The following is a 15,598-nucleotide window of genomic DNA, read 5'->3' as shown; positions in this document are numbered from 1 at the left end:
AAACTTGAGACATCTTTGGCATTGTGTTGTGTGACAAAACAGCACATTTTAGTGTGGCCTTTTGTCCCCAGCACAAGGTACACCTGTGTAATGATCATGCTGTTTAATCAGCTTCTTGATATGCCACAACTGTCAGCTGGATGGATTAACTTGGGGGTTAGGAGAAATGCTCACTAACCCGGATGTAAACAAATGTGTATGGAACATTTCTGGGATATTTTATTTCAGCTCATGAAACATGGGACCAACATTGTGGTTGCACAATCTCTGCTATTCTGCATAACTGCAGGCTTCAGAGGTTTCATTGATTTAATGGACTTCTGATTGATTACTCCATTTCTGGAGCTGCAGGTGACAACCATTACCCACATAAAAAGATCATAGTTAAGAGAGCGTTAAATCAGCTGAACATGTAGAATATGCTCTGTCATGTTTATGACATGCGCATAGGTGTAATGTATGATTTATGAACATGCATATTAGATTTGCCATGATGTAGCTTCCATGGCTCCCTCTGCTGGTCATTCCTGGAAGTCATACCATAGCAATGGGAAAAGGGGATACCTAGGCCATTGCACAACTGATTGCTTTCAACCAAAATGTGTCTTCCATATTTAACCCAACTCCTGTGAGTCAGAGTGGCTGCCTTAATAGACATCCCTGGGAGGTTAACTGCTGGTCAAGGGCAGAACGACAGATTTTTACCTTGGCTCCTCCTGGATTCGATCCAGCAACCTTCCGGTAACTGGCCCAACACTCCTACACGCCAGGCTACCTGCTGCCTTATAGATACTTCATTTTCTAATACTGCAACTTGTGGAGCATACCCTTGCACATGTATCAATAAGGGCATTAGTTGATTGACAAATTTAATTTAGAGCTTTTTTTAAGCTCTCAACCCGCTCCACTACAGCCCCACCTCGATGGGGGCGTGCTCAGCCATCCGTTTCCTGTAGTCCATGATCAGCTCCTTCGACTCGATGACAATGAGGGAGAGGTTGTTGTCCTGGCACCACACTGCCAGGTCTCTGACTTCTTCCCTATAGGCTATCATAGACCATAAGAGACATGTTGCACACAGATCTACAGAAGGCAGGAAAACCCTCTATCCCACAAGCCTCTCCCCCATTACCATTCAACGGTGGTGGACATTGAAAAGGAAATTGATGTCAAGCGTGAGTCACTGGCCAAACGACACAAACACACATCTCATGGCTTGTGATTATTAGACACACAGTATCTTCTTCTCTGGCTTGTTACATTCACTAATGTCCGGGTTTAAGGCCGTCAATGACCTGTTTGGTATTCACGGAGGTCAACACGGTCTGCTTCAACGACAGTCATTCACCTGATTGTCAACTTTGACCAAGGTTTGGATACATAGGAGAAAGATACAGGCCCTCTGACATCAAGAGTGACCTACAGCTGTGTTATGAGGTGAATATGGTACCGGAGGGAGATTCAAACAGAGCGAGTGGGCCGCCATCATCAGTGCCACTGGAAACAGAGCAATATAAAAGACTAGTTATTTCAACTGCAGACAGAGAATAGGGGACAAACAATTGTGTAGGAAGAAAATTGAATAGGGGAGGGAGGGGCTATCCACCCACCCATTCCCCTTTTTAATTCAGATTTCTTGAAGTAAACAACTATTACCCAAGCTAGAGTGCTGGGGAAATGATACAATGTAATTATTCCATAAATGCTCCATAATTAACCATTGCAATCAAAGATGAGCACATGTAGTAGTTGTGTCAATGAGTGTTGCTGACTTGGAACAAGCTGTATGTAATTATATCACTACATTTTCACACAGGCACTTTTCCCCTTCAGTTATCACTTTTGACCCAATAAAACAAGCTTGTGTTCAACTTGACAGCTCATAGGAGGTTGCCAAGATGCCCACTGACACCTTTCGCAGAGAAACAACAACCTATCAATCATGGCATTTGCAGGTATAATCAGCTACATAGCACTGTGACCTGCCATCCCCAGATGGAATCCAGGTAGCTGCTGACCCACAAGGTCTATTCAGGATCCATAACCTGGCAATACGGGTTATTGGCTACTTCACCATGTATGACATCACCACATGACATCAGTAGAGAGGCATGTTGGTCCCCTCCAGCAGAGCCCCACTGTGCTCTCCCTCCTTCACTCACACAACCACAGTGGAAAGAATGCAGGCTCTCTGGGCCTGGACTCAATCTGCATTCATCACAGTGCCATAGCCACAGGGATCAAATCTGTGCTCGTCCTTGTGCACTGCCAATTTGTTACGCAAATATACCACATCTTATGCACAGACTCGCTGGCACTGCAGTGATTGAAGGGGCACACACGCACAGTCGCACCCACGCAAACACACAAACGTATTACAAAAGAAAAATGCAGTTAGATGGAAAATAACTTTAATAAAACTCACATGAAAACAAAAAACTGCAAAACCATAAAAGCCTGTACATTTGACAATATTCAGTGTCTGAGAGACTTAAGAAGGCTAGCGGTGAGAAATACAGCAGCAATACACATGAACCCAGTGACAACCATTATAGCCTCAGGCATTAGGGCCCAAGGGTTCATTTACATAATATACATGAACCCACAGTGACAACCATTATAGCCTCAGGCATTAGGGCCCAAGGGTTCATTTACATAATATACATGTAGACTCCTATACGGATATTGCACAAAATCAAAACACAGATACTGGAAGAGCCCCTCATGACAAACCCAGGAAGTAGCTTTGAATCGCAGTGTTACGCCTTCTGCTGGCAAACCCCTCCCACAGGTCCAAAACTCCGCCCATTTCAGTTGATGTAAAAAAAAAAAAACATTTTTCACAAACATTCGATTTTTGAACAGATTATTAAAAACACAGTAAAAACAAACCTAAAACGACAAAGTTCTCTTTTGTTTTGGTCCTAAAAGGCATTTTAGTTACATGCTTCGGTTATTTCTTAGTGAGTTCTTTCATTGTGGTTGTCATGTGAGCAGTTTTGTGCTTTGAAAGACTAGTTCTGGCATCCTTAGGCAAGTCTGTCTAAGACAGAATCTCTATGGGGTAGTGATAATACCTCTATGGGGTAGTGTGGTGAGGACTCACCCTTTGTGCCTGTTCTGTTTGCCCAACAACCACCATGGTTTGATAAAATGGAACACAGGAATGTTACATCCACATTCCAAAGCAGGAACACAAAATAAAGTTTTAGAAACATTTTAAGCTCTCTCTCTCCCTCCGTCCTTTCTTCAAAATGGTGCCAGTGTTTGATGGTCCAATTCATCCCTTTTCTCAAAGCAGAAGCTGCGTGACCAAATTGAACCGCCCCACCCACATGGATGCCTCTTCCCTGGAGCTAAACCACCAAATCAAATCGGTGAATGTTAACTCCACCAAATCTTTCCCGAGAGTTTGTTTTATTCCAAGTAGGATAGCAGCCTTCATGAGAAATATGATAATATTGGTAACTATCTGGTTGTCACCGGGATGGTGTATTCAGTGTGGAGCGCACAGCATGCACGCCAAATCAGTGTTCTTTGCCCCAGCTTGCTGAGCACTGCTTTCCCGCAGTTCTGTTAAGGTTACAGTGAGGGAAATAACTAGCTAGCTACTAGAAGGGGACAGCGGAGTGCGTAAAGTTGAAAAACCTGCACATAAACGCTTCTGTAGCTGTCGGGAGGAGGCGTCCAGAGAATTTGGTCATGAGTGACTCTTTCTCAAGACCATAGGATCAGAGGGTCTCTCTCTCTCTCTAAGTCTGTCTCTAGTAGTCTGGCACATATACATCTTAAACATCTTAGATAGAATTAAATCTTAAATGGCAATAAAATAAAAACAAAAAAAAAAAAAACTAAAAAGATACAATCTGTTCCAGTTTTTAGGCACACTTTCAAGATGGACTGGAGCCTCGTGAGGAAAGGTCCAATAAGACCCACTTCCTCTGGCCATGCGCACGTTTTGGTGTCATTTAAAGACACGCGGGTGAGCCGCTTTGGTCCCCAGTCTTTACGTGTGCTGTCAATCAAACTGTCTGGTGCAAGGCCTGGAGTGGGTGTGATCAACCCCAACCTCTCCCTTTAAGTCCAACACGAGGCAGATCAGAAGTCCTGCTGATAACCACCCCTGTCCCCTTCCTCATTAGTTTAGTCCAGGCTCTATTCCTCAGGTGTTGGGCTCTGACTCTCACTGAGCGAGTGCAACACGCAACCACATTACCCACAAATATGTCACAAGATCAGGGAGAGACAATGGGACTGCTGGACTGGCTGGAGGCACACAGCAGCTTCAAAAGCCAGAGGAAAGGCAAAGGGAGGGGGATTTTAAGCCTGTAAGAGCATGTGTGTTTAAGATGGTCTTCTAGGTCCCCTTCTTTAAGGCCCCAAGCCCAGTCCTGTCTGGTCTTCACCCCTTAGCAACACCGTAGCCCGCTCAATCACGGTTGTCCCAGCCCTGGATAGACCTCAGACCCTCCTAACCCCTGACCTTTAACCCTCCAGCTTCAGGATGTCTGTCTGTTCTAGGAGCGGTTGTCCTTGACCACGTTGTGGGCCATCCAGTTGACTTTGGTGGTCCAGCTCTCTCTCAGCGCCTCGTCAAACTTCTGGCGGAACTGTTTCAGTGCCTCGTCGTCGGTCTTCCCCAGGGCCAGAGAGTCCTACAGGGGAGAAGGGAGGAGACTTAACTACTCTTATCATAACAGATTACTTCTGTAGCACATGTAAACTGTAGCCCATGTGACGTGGCCAACTATATACTGCGTGCGTGTGTGAATTACTTTTAGGTACTGTATATCCTTGACCGAGGTGAGCTCTGGCAGTCCAGCAGTCAGCATGAGGGCAAACAGGGTGATGAAGAGGTTCCCATTTCGCCTCAGAATCAGGTAGGCTTGTTCACAGTAATTACGGAAACTAGGCACAACACACACATTCTGTTTACTATACATTTACTCAAGTAGATAATTGATAAAAGCTAGGCAACAGATAGTGTTCCCGGCCTGGATCACCCGAGTAGTGAAAGGGGACAGAAGCTCACCTGCCAAACTTCTCAGTGTTGCCCGTCTTTCCCTGTTGGATGACGTGGATGAAGTCATGGGTCAGGATGAAGGGGACGCGTTCCCTCTTGATGCCAAACTTGGACTTGAAGTTCCCCAGGATATGCCCAAAGTCTATGTGGAAGAGCTGAGACACAGGATTTAAGAACTTCAGTCCATTAATGAACCTCTGTGATTTAGCCTGTCGTACAGGGGAGCACCTCAACCCACCTGTCCAGTGCTGCGGACCATGATATTGTCACTGTGGCGGTCACCTATCCCCAGGACGTAGGTGGCCACACAGTAGCCTGCACATGACAGGGTGAACTCCTCGATCGCCTTCTCCAGAGCATCTCTGCATAGTACACAAACACAAAATAAAGTGTTGGCCAAGTGGGAGCTTTCACTGGGTTTGCACTGCCAAAGCATAGCAGTTCACTAACATGTTGCCTGTTATATACATACAGTTACATATCTATGAAATAGGTCAGTAATACACAGAACATTGAGAAAGAGCCCTGGTGTAAGACACAAACAAACCCATTGGAAAAGTGTGGTTTTACCCAGTGTTCTTCTCTTTGAGCCAGTTGAGCAGAGCGTCCTTGTTGAAGGCTGCGGCGGCCGCCACGTTGCTGCTGGTCAGCTGGATGTTGGCGATGGTATCCGCCGACGACACCACCTCGATCAGCCCGGACCGGTCACCAGTCGCTAGGCAACCGTAAGGCACAATTCTGCACAGACACATTTTGTTCCAATGAATCATCATCAACACCATTGAGATGCACCCTATAATTATCTCCATGTTGTTTCCTTTTTCCCAGGCTCGGTCTCAGCACGTGACCAGAATGTACGCATGATCACACTCCAAATAACACATCACAGTGGTTTTATGACCCTGTCTGCAGAGCTCCTTCTGCTCGCTGAGCCCTTGTCCCTGTAAGCTAACAGCCTGCCCCCCAGCTCAACTGTCAAAACAATCCCACACACTGCTCAGCTCCAGATGTGGTACACTGTGTATGTGTTAAGAGTATGAGAGCGAGCGCTAGTGTGTGTGGATTTGATTAGGATGAGAAGCGGGAAGTGGGTGTGTGATGCTGGAGGTATGGATGTGGGGAGGTTAGAGGTCAGGCTAGCAGGGGGTGATTTAAGGGTCCCCCCCCAACACAGCTTCCCCTTCCCTACAGAGAACAGGAACAAACAAGCCTTACTGACAGAGTCTGACTGAGGACACACAACTTTTATATTAATATACACACCTCAGGTCCAGATTGGCCTCCTTCCATAGCAGGTCCATCAACCTCAAGATCTGCAGTGTCAACATGTCTTGTCTCAGGTCTGGAAAGAGAGAGGAGTCTTTCATTCATCCTTCCAGCTTCAAACCACCTTCCATAATACACATCCCTCCATCTTGACCTCACTGCTCTCTCCCCCTGAACTTTAGTGATCTTACATTAAATCTCTTAGAGGATGGTAGCCTAGCGCTTAAGGGCACTGGGCCAGTAACTGAAAGGTCGCTAGTTTGAATCCCCCAGCTGACTAGGTGAAAAATTGGTTGATGTGTCCTTGAGCAAAGCACTTAATCCTAATTGCTCATGTAAGTCTCTCTGGGTAAGAGCGTCTGCTAAATGACTAACATGTCAATGTTCGCTCCAACCCCCTCGTACCGTCTCCATTCTTGAAGATGATTCCCAGGGTGTCTCCCCCCAGCAGCTTGTTGTTGTAGACGATCCACAGAGGCTTCATCTTAGAGTCCATGTACCGACACTTCTCCACACTGGCAGGGATGAAAGAGGGAAGGAATGAGGGAGAAAAAGCAAAAAAATAGAGCAAGAGAGTCAAATCATAGTCATCCACATCCCCCTCTCGACTCCCATCGAACCCTCTCCCCCTGGCCCTTACTTGATTCCAGAGAGCAGGACACTGGGGTTGAGAGGGGAGTGCAGGTCAGAGAGGGTCTCTGTGTAGCCACTCTGTCTCAGACAAGTCATCATGGCCTCTTTGGTGAGCATGGCCTCCTTGGTCTTACTGCGGGCGTTCTTGATGGTGCCCAGCTTGATCAGCTCATTTACAGACTTCAGCTTGCTCAGAGCCTCCACCTATGGAGAGAGGGGGCATAATGTTGTTACAACATAGAAGAAACGCAATGTAATAATGATGAAATTACACCACTTCTGTATTGCCTTTCAAATCTGACACAGATGCTACGCATGACAGCATGGGCTTCCTGAAACATCTCACAGTGTGGTAGTTAATTCCAGAACAGGAAGGAGAGCGGTGAACAGGAAGTGGGAGGAAGCTGCCAGCAGTGCGGATGTCAGGGCTAATACAGTAGAGGTCAGAGGTTAGAAATCAGGCTGCTGTCATCTGACTTCTTTATAAATAGCCCCAGTCTGAACTGAAGGGAAACTATAGAATTAGAGGTGGTGACAGAATTAGATATACTGTAGTGATTCATTCACAGGTTAAGGTTGGCGTCAGGGCGTGAGCGCGCCCGTGTTGGGGACCTTACCTGTTTCTTCAGGACCTCAATGTGAGGGATGCTGCCGCGACAGTAAGCCTCCAGAATGAGAGAGAACTGGACAGCGACGGCTGGCATGTGCATCTCTGACCTACAGGGGGCAGCACAGTCACCCTACAGTTACAGTGGCAGTCATACCTGGGGTGAGTTAATGCACATGACCTCACGGAACCAACAAAAAAATACAGCCTGAGGATTATTATTATTATTATTCTTTTTAAATCTTTACACCCACGCGCCCGCCCTGACGCACGCGCCCACCCTGACGCACCCACCCTGACGCACGCGCCCGCCCTGACGCACGCGCCCACCCTGACGCACGCGCCCGCCCTGACGCACGCGCCCACCCTGACGCACGCGCCCACCCTGACGCACGCGCCCACCCTGACGCACGCGCCCACCCTGACGCACGCACCCACCCTGACGCACGCACCCACCCTGACGCACGCACCCACCCTGACGCACGCGCCCACCCTGACGCACGCGCCCACCCTGACGCACGCACCCACCCTGACGCACGCACCCACCCTGACGCACGCACCCACCCTGACACACGCACCCACCCTGACACACGCACCCACCCTGACACACGCACCCACCCTGACACACGCACCCACCCTGACACACGCGCCCACCCTGACACACGCGCCCACCCTGACGCACGCACCCACCCTGACGCACGCACCCACCCTGACGCACGCACCCACCCTGACGCACGCACCCACCCTGACGCACGCACCCACCCTGACGCACGCACCCACCCTGACGCACGCACCCACCCTGACGCACGCACCCACCCTGACGCACGCACCCACCCTGACGCACGCACCCACCCTGACGCACGCACCCACCCCGCACGCACCCACCCTGACGCACGCACCCACCCTGACACACGCACCCACCCTGACACACGCACCCACCCTGACACACGCACCCACCCTGACACACGCACCCACCCTGACACACGCACACTTAGACAAGCACCCTAAGCCTCCTTCACTCACGCCGCAAAACTTACCCTCGTAAAACTGACTTCTCTACCGATCCTCGACTTCGGCGATGTCATCTACAAAATATCTTCCAATACTCCACTCAGCAAACTGGATGCAGTTTATCACAGTGCCATCCGTTTTGTTACTAAAGCACCTTATACCACCCACCACTGTGACCTGTATGCACTAGTCGGCTAGTCCTCGCTACATATTCGTTGCCAGACCCACTGGCTCCAGGTCATCTACAAGTCCATGCTAGGTAAAGCTCCGCCTTATCTCAGTTCATTGGTCACGATGGCAACACCCACCCGTAGCACGCGCTCCAGCAGGTGTATCTCACTGACCATCCCTAAAGCCAACACCTCATTTGGCCGCCTTTCCTTCCAGTTCTCTGCTGCCTGTGACTGGAACGAATTGCAAAAATCGCAGAAGTTGGAGACTTATCTCCCTCACCAACTTCAAACATCTGCTATCTGAGCAGCTAGTCGATCGCTGCAGCTGTACATAGTCCGTCGGTAAATAGCCCACCCAATTTTACCTACCTCATCCCCATACTGTTTTTATTTATTTACTTTTCTGCTCTTTTGCACACCAGTATCTCTACCTGCACATGTTCATCTGATCATTTATCACTCCAGTGTTAATCTGCAAAATAGTTATTATTCGCCCACCTCCTCATGCCTTTTGCACACAATGTATATAGACTCTCTTTTTTTCTACTGTGATATTGACTTGTTAATTGTTTACTCCATGTGTAACTCTGTGTTGTTGTCTGTTCACACTGCTATGCTTTATCTTGGCCAGGTCGCAGTTGTAAATGAGAACTTGTTCTCAACTAGCCTACTTGGTTAAATAAAGGTGAAAAAAATAAATAATTACACACACACACACACACACACACACACACACACACCCTTACACGTACACACCACGTCTCACTCTCTCTCACCTGAGATGCCAGAAGAGGAAGTGTCCTATGTTGCGGTTGCACTGGGCTCTGTTCAGTAGGAAGCGGGTGAGGGCACAGTCATAGTAGGGTTCATAACGTAACACCTGGACCAGCTGGAGCAGGTACTGAGACAACTCCTCATCACTGGGAGGGGGGAGAGCAGGGGGCGGAAAAGGGGTGAGAGGAAAAGAGAGGAGAGGGGGGAGAGCAGGAGCAGAAGAGGGGGTGAGAGAGAGGGAGAGGGGGTGAGAGAGAGGGAGAGGGGGGAGAGCCAGAGCGGGAGTGGAAGAGATAGTGAGTAAGACATTACAACAGTAAGTGAACTAGGAATAGTTATGTGTGAGCGTGTCTGTGAGCGTGTGGGCTACCTCATATCCCTCAGGCAGCCCACAGCGTACTCTCTGACGTACTGGTCTGGATAGTTAAAGTCAAGCAGCTCCAGAGCGTCCCTGGGACTCAGCTTGGGCCAGATCTGCAGCAAGGCCTGGAGCTGAGAGACAGATCATTCACTATGATTAATAACCAATACAGGAGCACAGCAGATCTTTGAAGGGACTGATGAGGGGCACAGTGGTATGGGCTAGGGATTCATTTAGGATCTGACCATTGAGGCACACTAGTTTATTGCCATTGAGAAGAAATTGAGTGTGTTAAAAAACACTATCAATACACAAGACAGATTCATGTGACACAGTATGTACCTGGGCCATGTCCTCATGTTTGCCCCACTTGACGGAGAGCAGCAGTTTGGGCAGTGACTGGGGGAAGTTCTCCATGCAGTCGTAGCGTAGTGTCCAGATGAGGTCCTTCTCATTCTCACACAGCTGGGACAGAGGGTCCCTCTCCATGATCTCCTTCAGCTCGATGTGGAACTTCTTACCGCCTCGGCCCTGTGGGGAAACAGCAGAGGTGGTAAGTTACCACTAGGTGGCAGCACAGGGTAAGAAATCACATTACGTACAGAGGAGTAGCAAGGGGTGCAAAAGGTAGAAGTAACCATTAACCACAGATCTGGAATCAGAGTACACTGCATGTAATCCTATCCACCATCAGAGAGATACAAATAGATCTGTACTTGCATGCATGTTTGATTGCTTTATTGATCAACAATGAAACATTGTTAGTCGACACAGAATAAGAGCTTGAAGCTTGAGACCGTAAGAACGCTATGTAAGTACGCTACAGTCACAAGACGCAGGCCTCCAAATTGTCCCTAGAATTTCTAAGCAAACAGCTGGAGGCAGGGCTTTCTCCTATAGAGCTCCATGTTTATGGAAAGGTCTGCCTACGCATGTGAGAGACGCAGACTCGGTCTCAACCTTTAAGTCTTTACTGAAGACTCATCTCTTCAGTGGATCATATGATTGAGTGTAGTCTGGCCCAGGAGTGTGAAGGTGAACAGAAAGGCTCTGGAGCAACGAGCCACCCTTGCTGTCTCTGACTGGCCGGTTCCCTTCTTTGCACTGGGATTCTCTGCCTCTAACCCTATTACATGTGCTGAGTCACTGGCTTACTGGTGCTCTTTCATGCCGTCCCTAGGAGGGGTGAGTCACTGATGTGATCTTCCTGTCTGGGTTGGCGCCCCCCCTTGGGTTGTGCCGTGGCGGAGATTTTTGTGGGCTATACTCGGCCTTGTCTCAGGATGGTAAATTGGTGGTTGAAGATATCCCTCTAGTGGTGTGGGGGCTGTGCTTTGGCAAAGTGGGTAGGGTTATATCCTTCCTGTTTGGCCCTGTCCGGGGGTATCATCGGATGGGGCCACAGTGTCTGACCCCTCCTGTCTCAGCCTCCAGTATTTATGCTGCAGTACTTTGTGTGTCGGGGGGCTAGGGTCAGTTTGTTATATCTGGAGTACTTCTTCGGTCTTATCCGGTGTCCTGTGTGAATTTAAATATGCTCTCTCTAATTCTCTCTTTCTCTCGGAGGACCTGAGCCCTAGGACCATGCCTCAGGACTACCTGGCATGATGACTCCTTGCTGTCCCCAGTCCACCTGGCCGTGCTGCTGCTCCAGTTCAACTGTTCTGCCTGCGGCTATGGAATCCTGACTTGATCACCGGACGTGCTACCTGTCCCAGACCTGCTGTTTTCAACTCTCTAAAGACAGCAGGAGTGGTAGAGATACTTTTAATGATCGGCTATGAAAAGCCAACTGACATTTATTTCTGAGGTGCTGACTTGCTGCACCCTCGACAACTACTGTGATTATTATTATTTGACCATGCTGGGCATTTAAGAACATTTGAACATCTTGGCCATGTTCTGTTATAATCTCCACCCGACACAGCCAGAAGAGGACTGGCCACCCCGCATAGCCTGGTTCCTCTCTAGGTTTCTTCCTAGGTTTTGGCCTTTCTAGGGAGTTTTTCCAAGCCACCGTGCTTCTACACCTGCATTGCTTGCTGTTTGGGGTTTTAGGCTGCGTTTCTGTACAGCAATTTGAGATATCAGCTGATGTACAAAGGGCTATATAAATACATTTGATTTGAAAACCTCTACCACACACACACACATCCCTGCAAGGGACATGTTTTGGCAAGCCCTCTGCTTCACACGGTGTTAACTGTGTGTCCTGTTCCACAGGGGCTTTAGGATGGGTGATTTGGTTGGTCCCCACAAGGTCAAATGCTATTACTAGGGGGTTTAGGGTTAAGGTTAGAATTTGTGTTAGAATTACGTTAAAAGGTTAAGGCTAGATTTTTAGGGTAGGGTTAAGGTAAGAGTACAGGTAAGGAATAATATGATTTTGAATGAGACTGAATTGTGTGTCCCCACAAGGTTAGCTGTACAAGACTGTGTATGTGTGTGTGTGTGTGGGGGGGGGGTGGAACAGGAGGGCTGATCTTAGCCTCAGATTCCTCCGAGAGACACTATTGTGACAGTGCACCAGCCTGCCAACACCACCCTGGATCAGGACTGACTGGGTTGCCCTGGAAACCAGTCATAGCAATATCCTCCCCTCTGACACATTTGGTGTCTGCTTTCTGTCCTAGAAATGCTTGCAACATGCCTGGCGCCTGCTGCTCTGGAGTAAAGGGAGCACTTGTGTGTGTAAGTGTTTGAGTTGTTGGAACTCACGACAGTACCATGGGCAAGCAGTCGCTTGACCCGGCGATCTCTGCAGCTTTCTCCAGAATCTGCAGAGGTAGACCACACACACATCCATGTCAGTGGTCGAAATACTTCATAATGATTACCATGTTTGAATACGTCAGGGTGTGTGTGTCCTCACCTTGTCGAAGGGGGGGAATAGGATGGGGTGAGGGTTGTAGTCAGGGAGGTGGATGTGGAGTGCTGTAGTGTTCTCAGTGTAAGGGTTGGTCTGGATGGTTCCTATGGGATTCAGCATCTCTTCAAGTTCATCTGGGGGACACAGAAAAATCACTCAAACATGCCACTAACATTTAGTGTATAAGTATGTAGGTGAGTTTCAGAAGTGTGTGTGTGTAGGTGTGAGCGTGTATAGGTTAATTAAAGTGTTTGTAAAATGCATGAAGTGTGTGTGTGTGTGTGTGTGTGTGTGTGTGTGTGTGTGTGCGCTCACCAGGAAAGGAAGACCAGCTGTGAAGGATGATATCTCCAGTCTTCAGCTGTCCTTTATAGTCAAACACCATGGTGTTCACCCAGGCTACAGGGTAGTGCTGCAGAGAGACAGAAGAGAGAGAAAGAGAGGACAGATAAATATATGTATGTGTGCGCGCATGCCTGTGCTTTGTGTGTGTGTGTGTGTGTGTGTGTGTGTGTGTGTGTGTGTGTGTGTGTGTGTGTGTGTGTGTGTGTGTGTGTGTGTGTGGGTCATACCACTTTGCCAGACTTGCGGATGGTCTGGTACTTGTTGATGTGGGCGTTCTTGGTGGACTTCTGCTTCTTGACCTTGTCCATGACGGCGTAGACGGCGAAGCAGAGGCGGGCCATGCGCGGCAGGTCGCTCACGGTAATGTCGAACTCCAGCGTGCGATTCCACACGTGTTCAGAGCGGCCACTGCTCTCGCTGCTCACCGCTGGCTTACACAGCAGCTCTGTGCCATGGAACAAGCCTGCACGTACCTGGACCTGAAGAGAGAGAGAGGGGTTTAGTTCACCATAACAGCATCATAGTGAGCACTAACAGGGATCTACTGTCCATGGGTTAGAAATACAGTTGAAGTTGGAAGTTTACACACACTTAGGTTGGAGTCATTAAACATAGTTTTTCAACCACTCCACAAATGTCTTGTTAACAAACTATAGTTTTGAGAAGTCGTTTAGAACATCTACTTTGCGCCTGACAAGTCATTTTTCCAACAATTGTTTACAGATTATTTCACATATAATTCACTGTATCACAATTCCAGTGGGTCAGAAGTTTACATACACTAAGTTAACTGTGCCTTTAAACAGCACATGGGGAAAAACATCGTACTTTTCGTACAAAATCATACAAATGACCATTGTTATGTTTGGAGGAAAAAGGGGGAGTCTTGAACACCATCCCAACCGTGAAGCACGGGGGTGGCAGCATCATGTTGTGGGGGTGCTTTGCTGCAGGAGGGACTGGTGCACTTCACAAAATAGATGGCATTATGAGGGCAGAAAATTATGTGGATATATTGAAGCAACATCACAAAACATTAGTCAGGAAGTTAAAGCTTGGTCGTAAATGTGTCTTCCAAATGGACAATGACCCCAAGCATACTTCCAAAGTTGTAGCAAAATGGCTTAAGGACAACAAAGTCAAGGTATTGGAGTGACCATCACAAACCCCTGACCTCCATCCTATAGAACATTTGTCGGCAGAACTGAAAAAGTGTGTGTGAGCAAGGAGACCTTTAAACCTGACTCAGTTACATCAGCTGTCAGGAGGAATGGGCCAAAATTCACCTAACTTATTGTGGGAAGCTTATGGAAGGCTACCAAAATGTTTGACCCAAGTTAAACAATTTAAAGGCAATGCTACCAAATGCTAATTGAGTGTATTTAAACTTCTGACCCACTGGGAATGTGATGAAATAAATAAAAGCTGAAATAAATCACTCTTTACTATTATTCTGACATTTCTCATTCTTAAAATAAAGTGGTGATCCTAACTGACCTAAAACAGGGAATTTTTGCTAGGATTAAATATCAGGAATTGTGAAAAACAGAGTTTAAATGTATTTGGCTAAGGTGTACGTAAACTTCTGTTTTTAACTGTACATCCCAGAGCAAACAGTAAAAATGCAACATCAATTCCAGGTTTGCTATCAAGTAATCATCATCAGTGGTTACCTTGGCTGTCTCCTCAGCGTTCACCTTGCTGCCTTTGATTAGGACGATCTTAAACGGGGTGGACACCTCCCATACACACGTATTCACTTGCTAAAGAGAGAAGAGTAACAGAGGGATGAGGAGTGAGAGAAGGAGAGAAGCAACGGGAAGAGGAGAGAGAGAAGGAGAGAAACAGAGGAAAGAGGAGTGAGAGGAGAGTAACAGAGGAAAGAGGAGAGAGGAGAGACGCAACGGGAAGAGGAGAGAGAGGAGAGAAGCAACGGGAAGAGGAGTGAGAGAAGGAGAGAAGCAACGGGAAGAGGAGAGAGAGAAGGAGAGAAACAGAGGAAAGAGGAGTGAGAGGAGAGTAACAGAGGAAAGAGGAGAGAGGAGAGAAGCAACGGGAAGAGGAGAGAGAGGAGAGAAGGAACGGGAAGAGGAGAGAGAGGAGAGTAACAGAGGAAAGAGGAGAGAGGAGAGAAGCAACGGGAAGAGGAGAGAGAGGAGAGAAGCAACGGGAAGAGGAGTGAGAGAAGGAGAGAAGCAATGGGAAGAGGAGAGAGAGAAGGAGAGAAACAGAGGAAAGAGAGGAGAGAAACAGAGGGAAGAGGAGCGAGAGAAGGAGAGAAACAGAGGGAAGAGGAGAGAGAGAAGGAGAGAAACAGAGAAGAGGAGAGAGAGAAGCAGAGTAACAGAGGAAAGAGAGAAGAGTAACAGAGGGAAGAGTAGTGAGAGAAGGAGAGAAACAACAGGAAGAAGAGAGAGAAGGAGAGAAACAGAGGAAAGAGAGAAGGAGAGAAACAATGGGGAGAGAGAGAAGGAGAGAAACAGAGGAAAGAGAGAAGGAGAGAAACAATGGGGAGAGAGAGAAGGAGAGAAACAGA

General features: G+C 47.9%; 1 protein-coding gene across 5 annotated transcripts in view; it reads right to left on the bottom strand.

Annotated features, from left to right (window-relative positions):
* Positions 1-2,389: 2,389 nt before the first annotated feature.
* The window catches only part of LOC135546622 (phosphatidylinositol 4,5-bisphosphate 3-kinase catalytic subunit beta isoform-like), a 91,429-nt gene continuing 78,220 nt past the window's right edge, over positions 2,390-15,598 (bottom strand). For all 5 annotated transcript variants that reach the window (XM_064975198.1, XM_064975195.1, XM_064975193.1 and 2 more), the window contains 17 exons: positions 14,736-14,825; positions 13,290-13,541; positions 13,033-13,129; positions 12,721-12,851; positions 12,575-12,625; positions 10,191-10,379; positions 9,858-9,979; positions 9,490-9,633; positions 7,540-7,639; positions 6,930-7,126; positions 6,695-6,804; positions 6,287-6,365; positions 5,594-5,761; positions 5,262-5,385; positions 5,033-5,178; positions 4,776-4,908; positions 2,390-4,655 (listed from right to left, as the gene is read on the bottom strand). In XM_064975198.1, the coding sequence (XP_064831270.1) occupies positions 4,518-4,655; positions 4,776-4,908; positions 5,033-5,178; positions 5,262-5,385; positions 5,594-5,761; positions 6,287-6,365; positions 6,695-6,804; positions 6,930-7,126; positions 7,540-7,639; positions 9,490-9,633; positions 9,858-9,979; positions 10,191-10,379; positions 12,575-12,625; positions 12,721-12,851; positions 13,033-13,129; positions 13,290-13,541; positions 14,736-14,825 (2,271 nt within the window). In that variant the 3' untranslated portion in view covers positions 2,390-4,517. The remainder of the gene's footprint in view (positions 4,656-4,775; positions 4,909-5,032; positions 5,179-5,261; positions 5,386-5,593; positions 5,762-6,286; positions 6,366-6,694; positions 6,805-6,929; positions 7,127-7,539; positions 7,640-9,489; positions 9,634-9,857; positions 9,980-10,190; positions 10,380-12,574; positions 12,626-12,720; positions 12,852-13,032; positions 13,130-13,289; positions 13,542-14,735; positions 14,826-15,598) is intronic.

The sequence above is a fragment of the Oncorhynchus masou genome, chromosome 9 (genome assembly GCF_036934945.1).
Source record: "Oncorhynchus masou masou isolate Uvic2021 chromosome 9, UVic_Omas_1.1, whole genome shotgun sequence".
In the NCBI taxonomy this organism is placed as follows: domain Eukaryota; kingdom Metazoa; phylum Chordata; class Actinopteri; order Salmoniformes; family Salmonidae; genus Oncorhynchus; species Oncorhynchus masou.
Note: the sequence above shows the minus strand (reverse complement) of the source record. Positions and strands in the feature narration are given on the sequence as shown.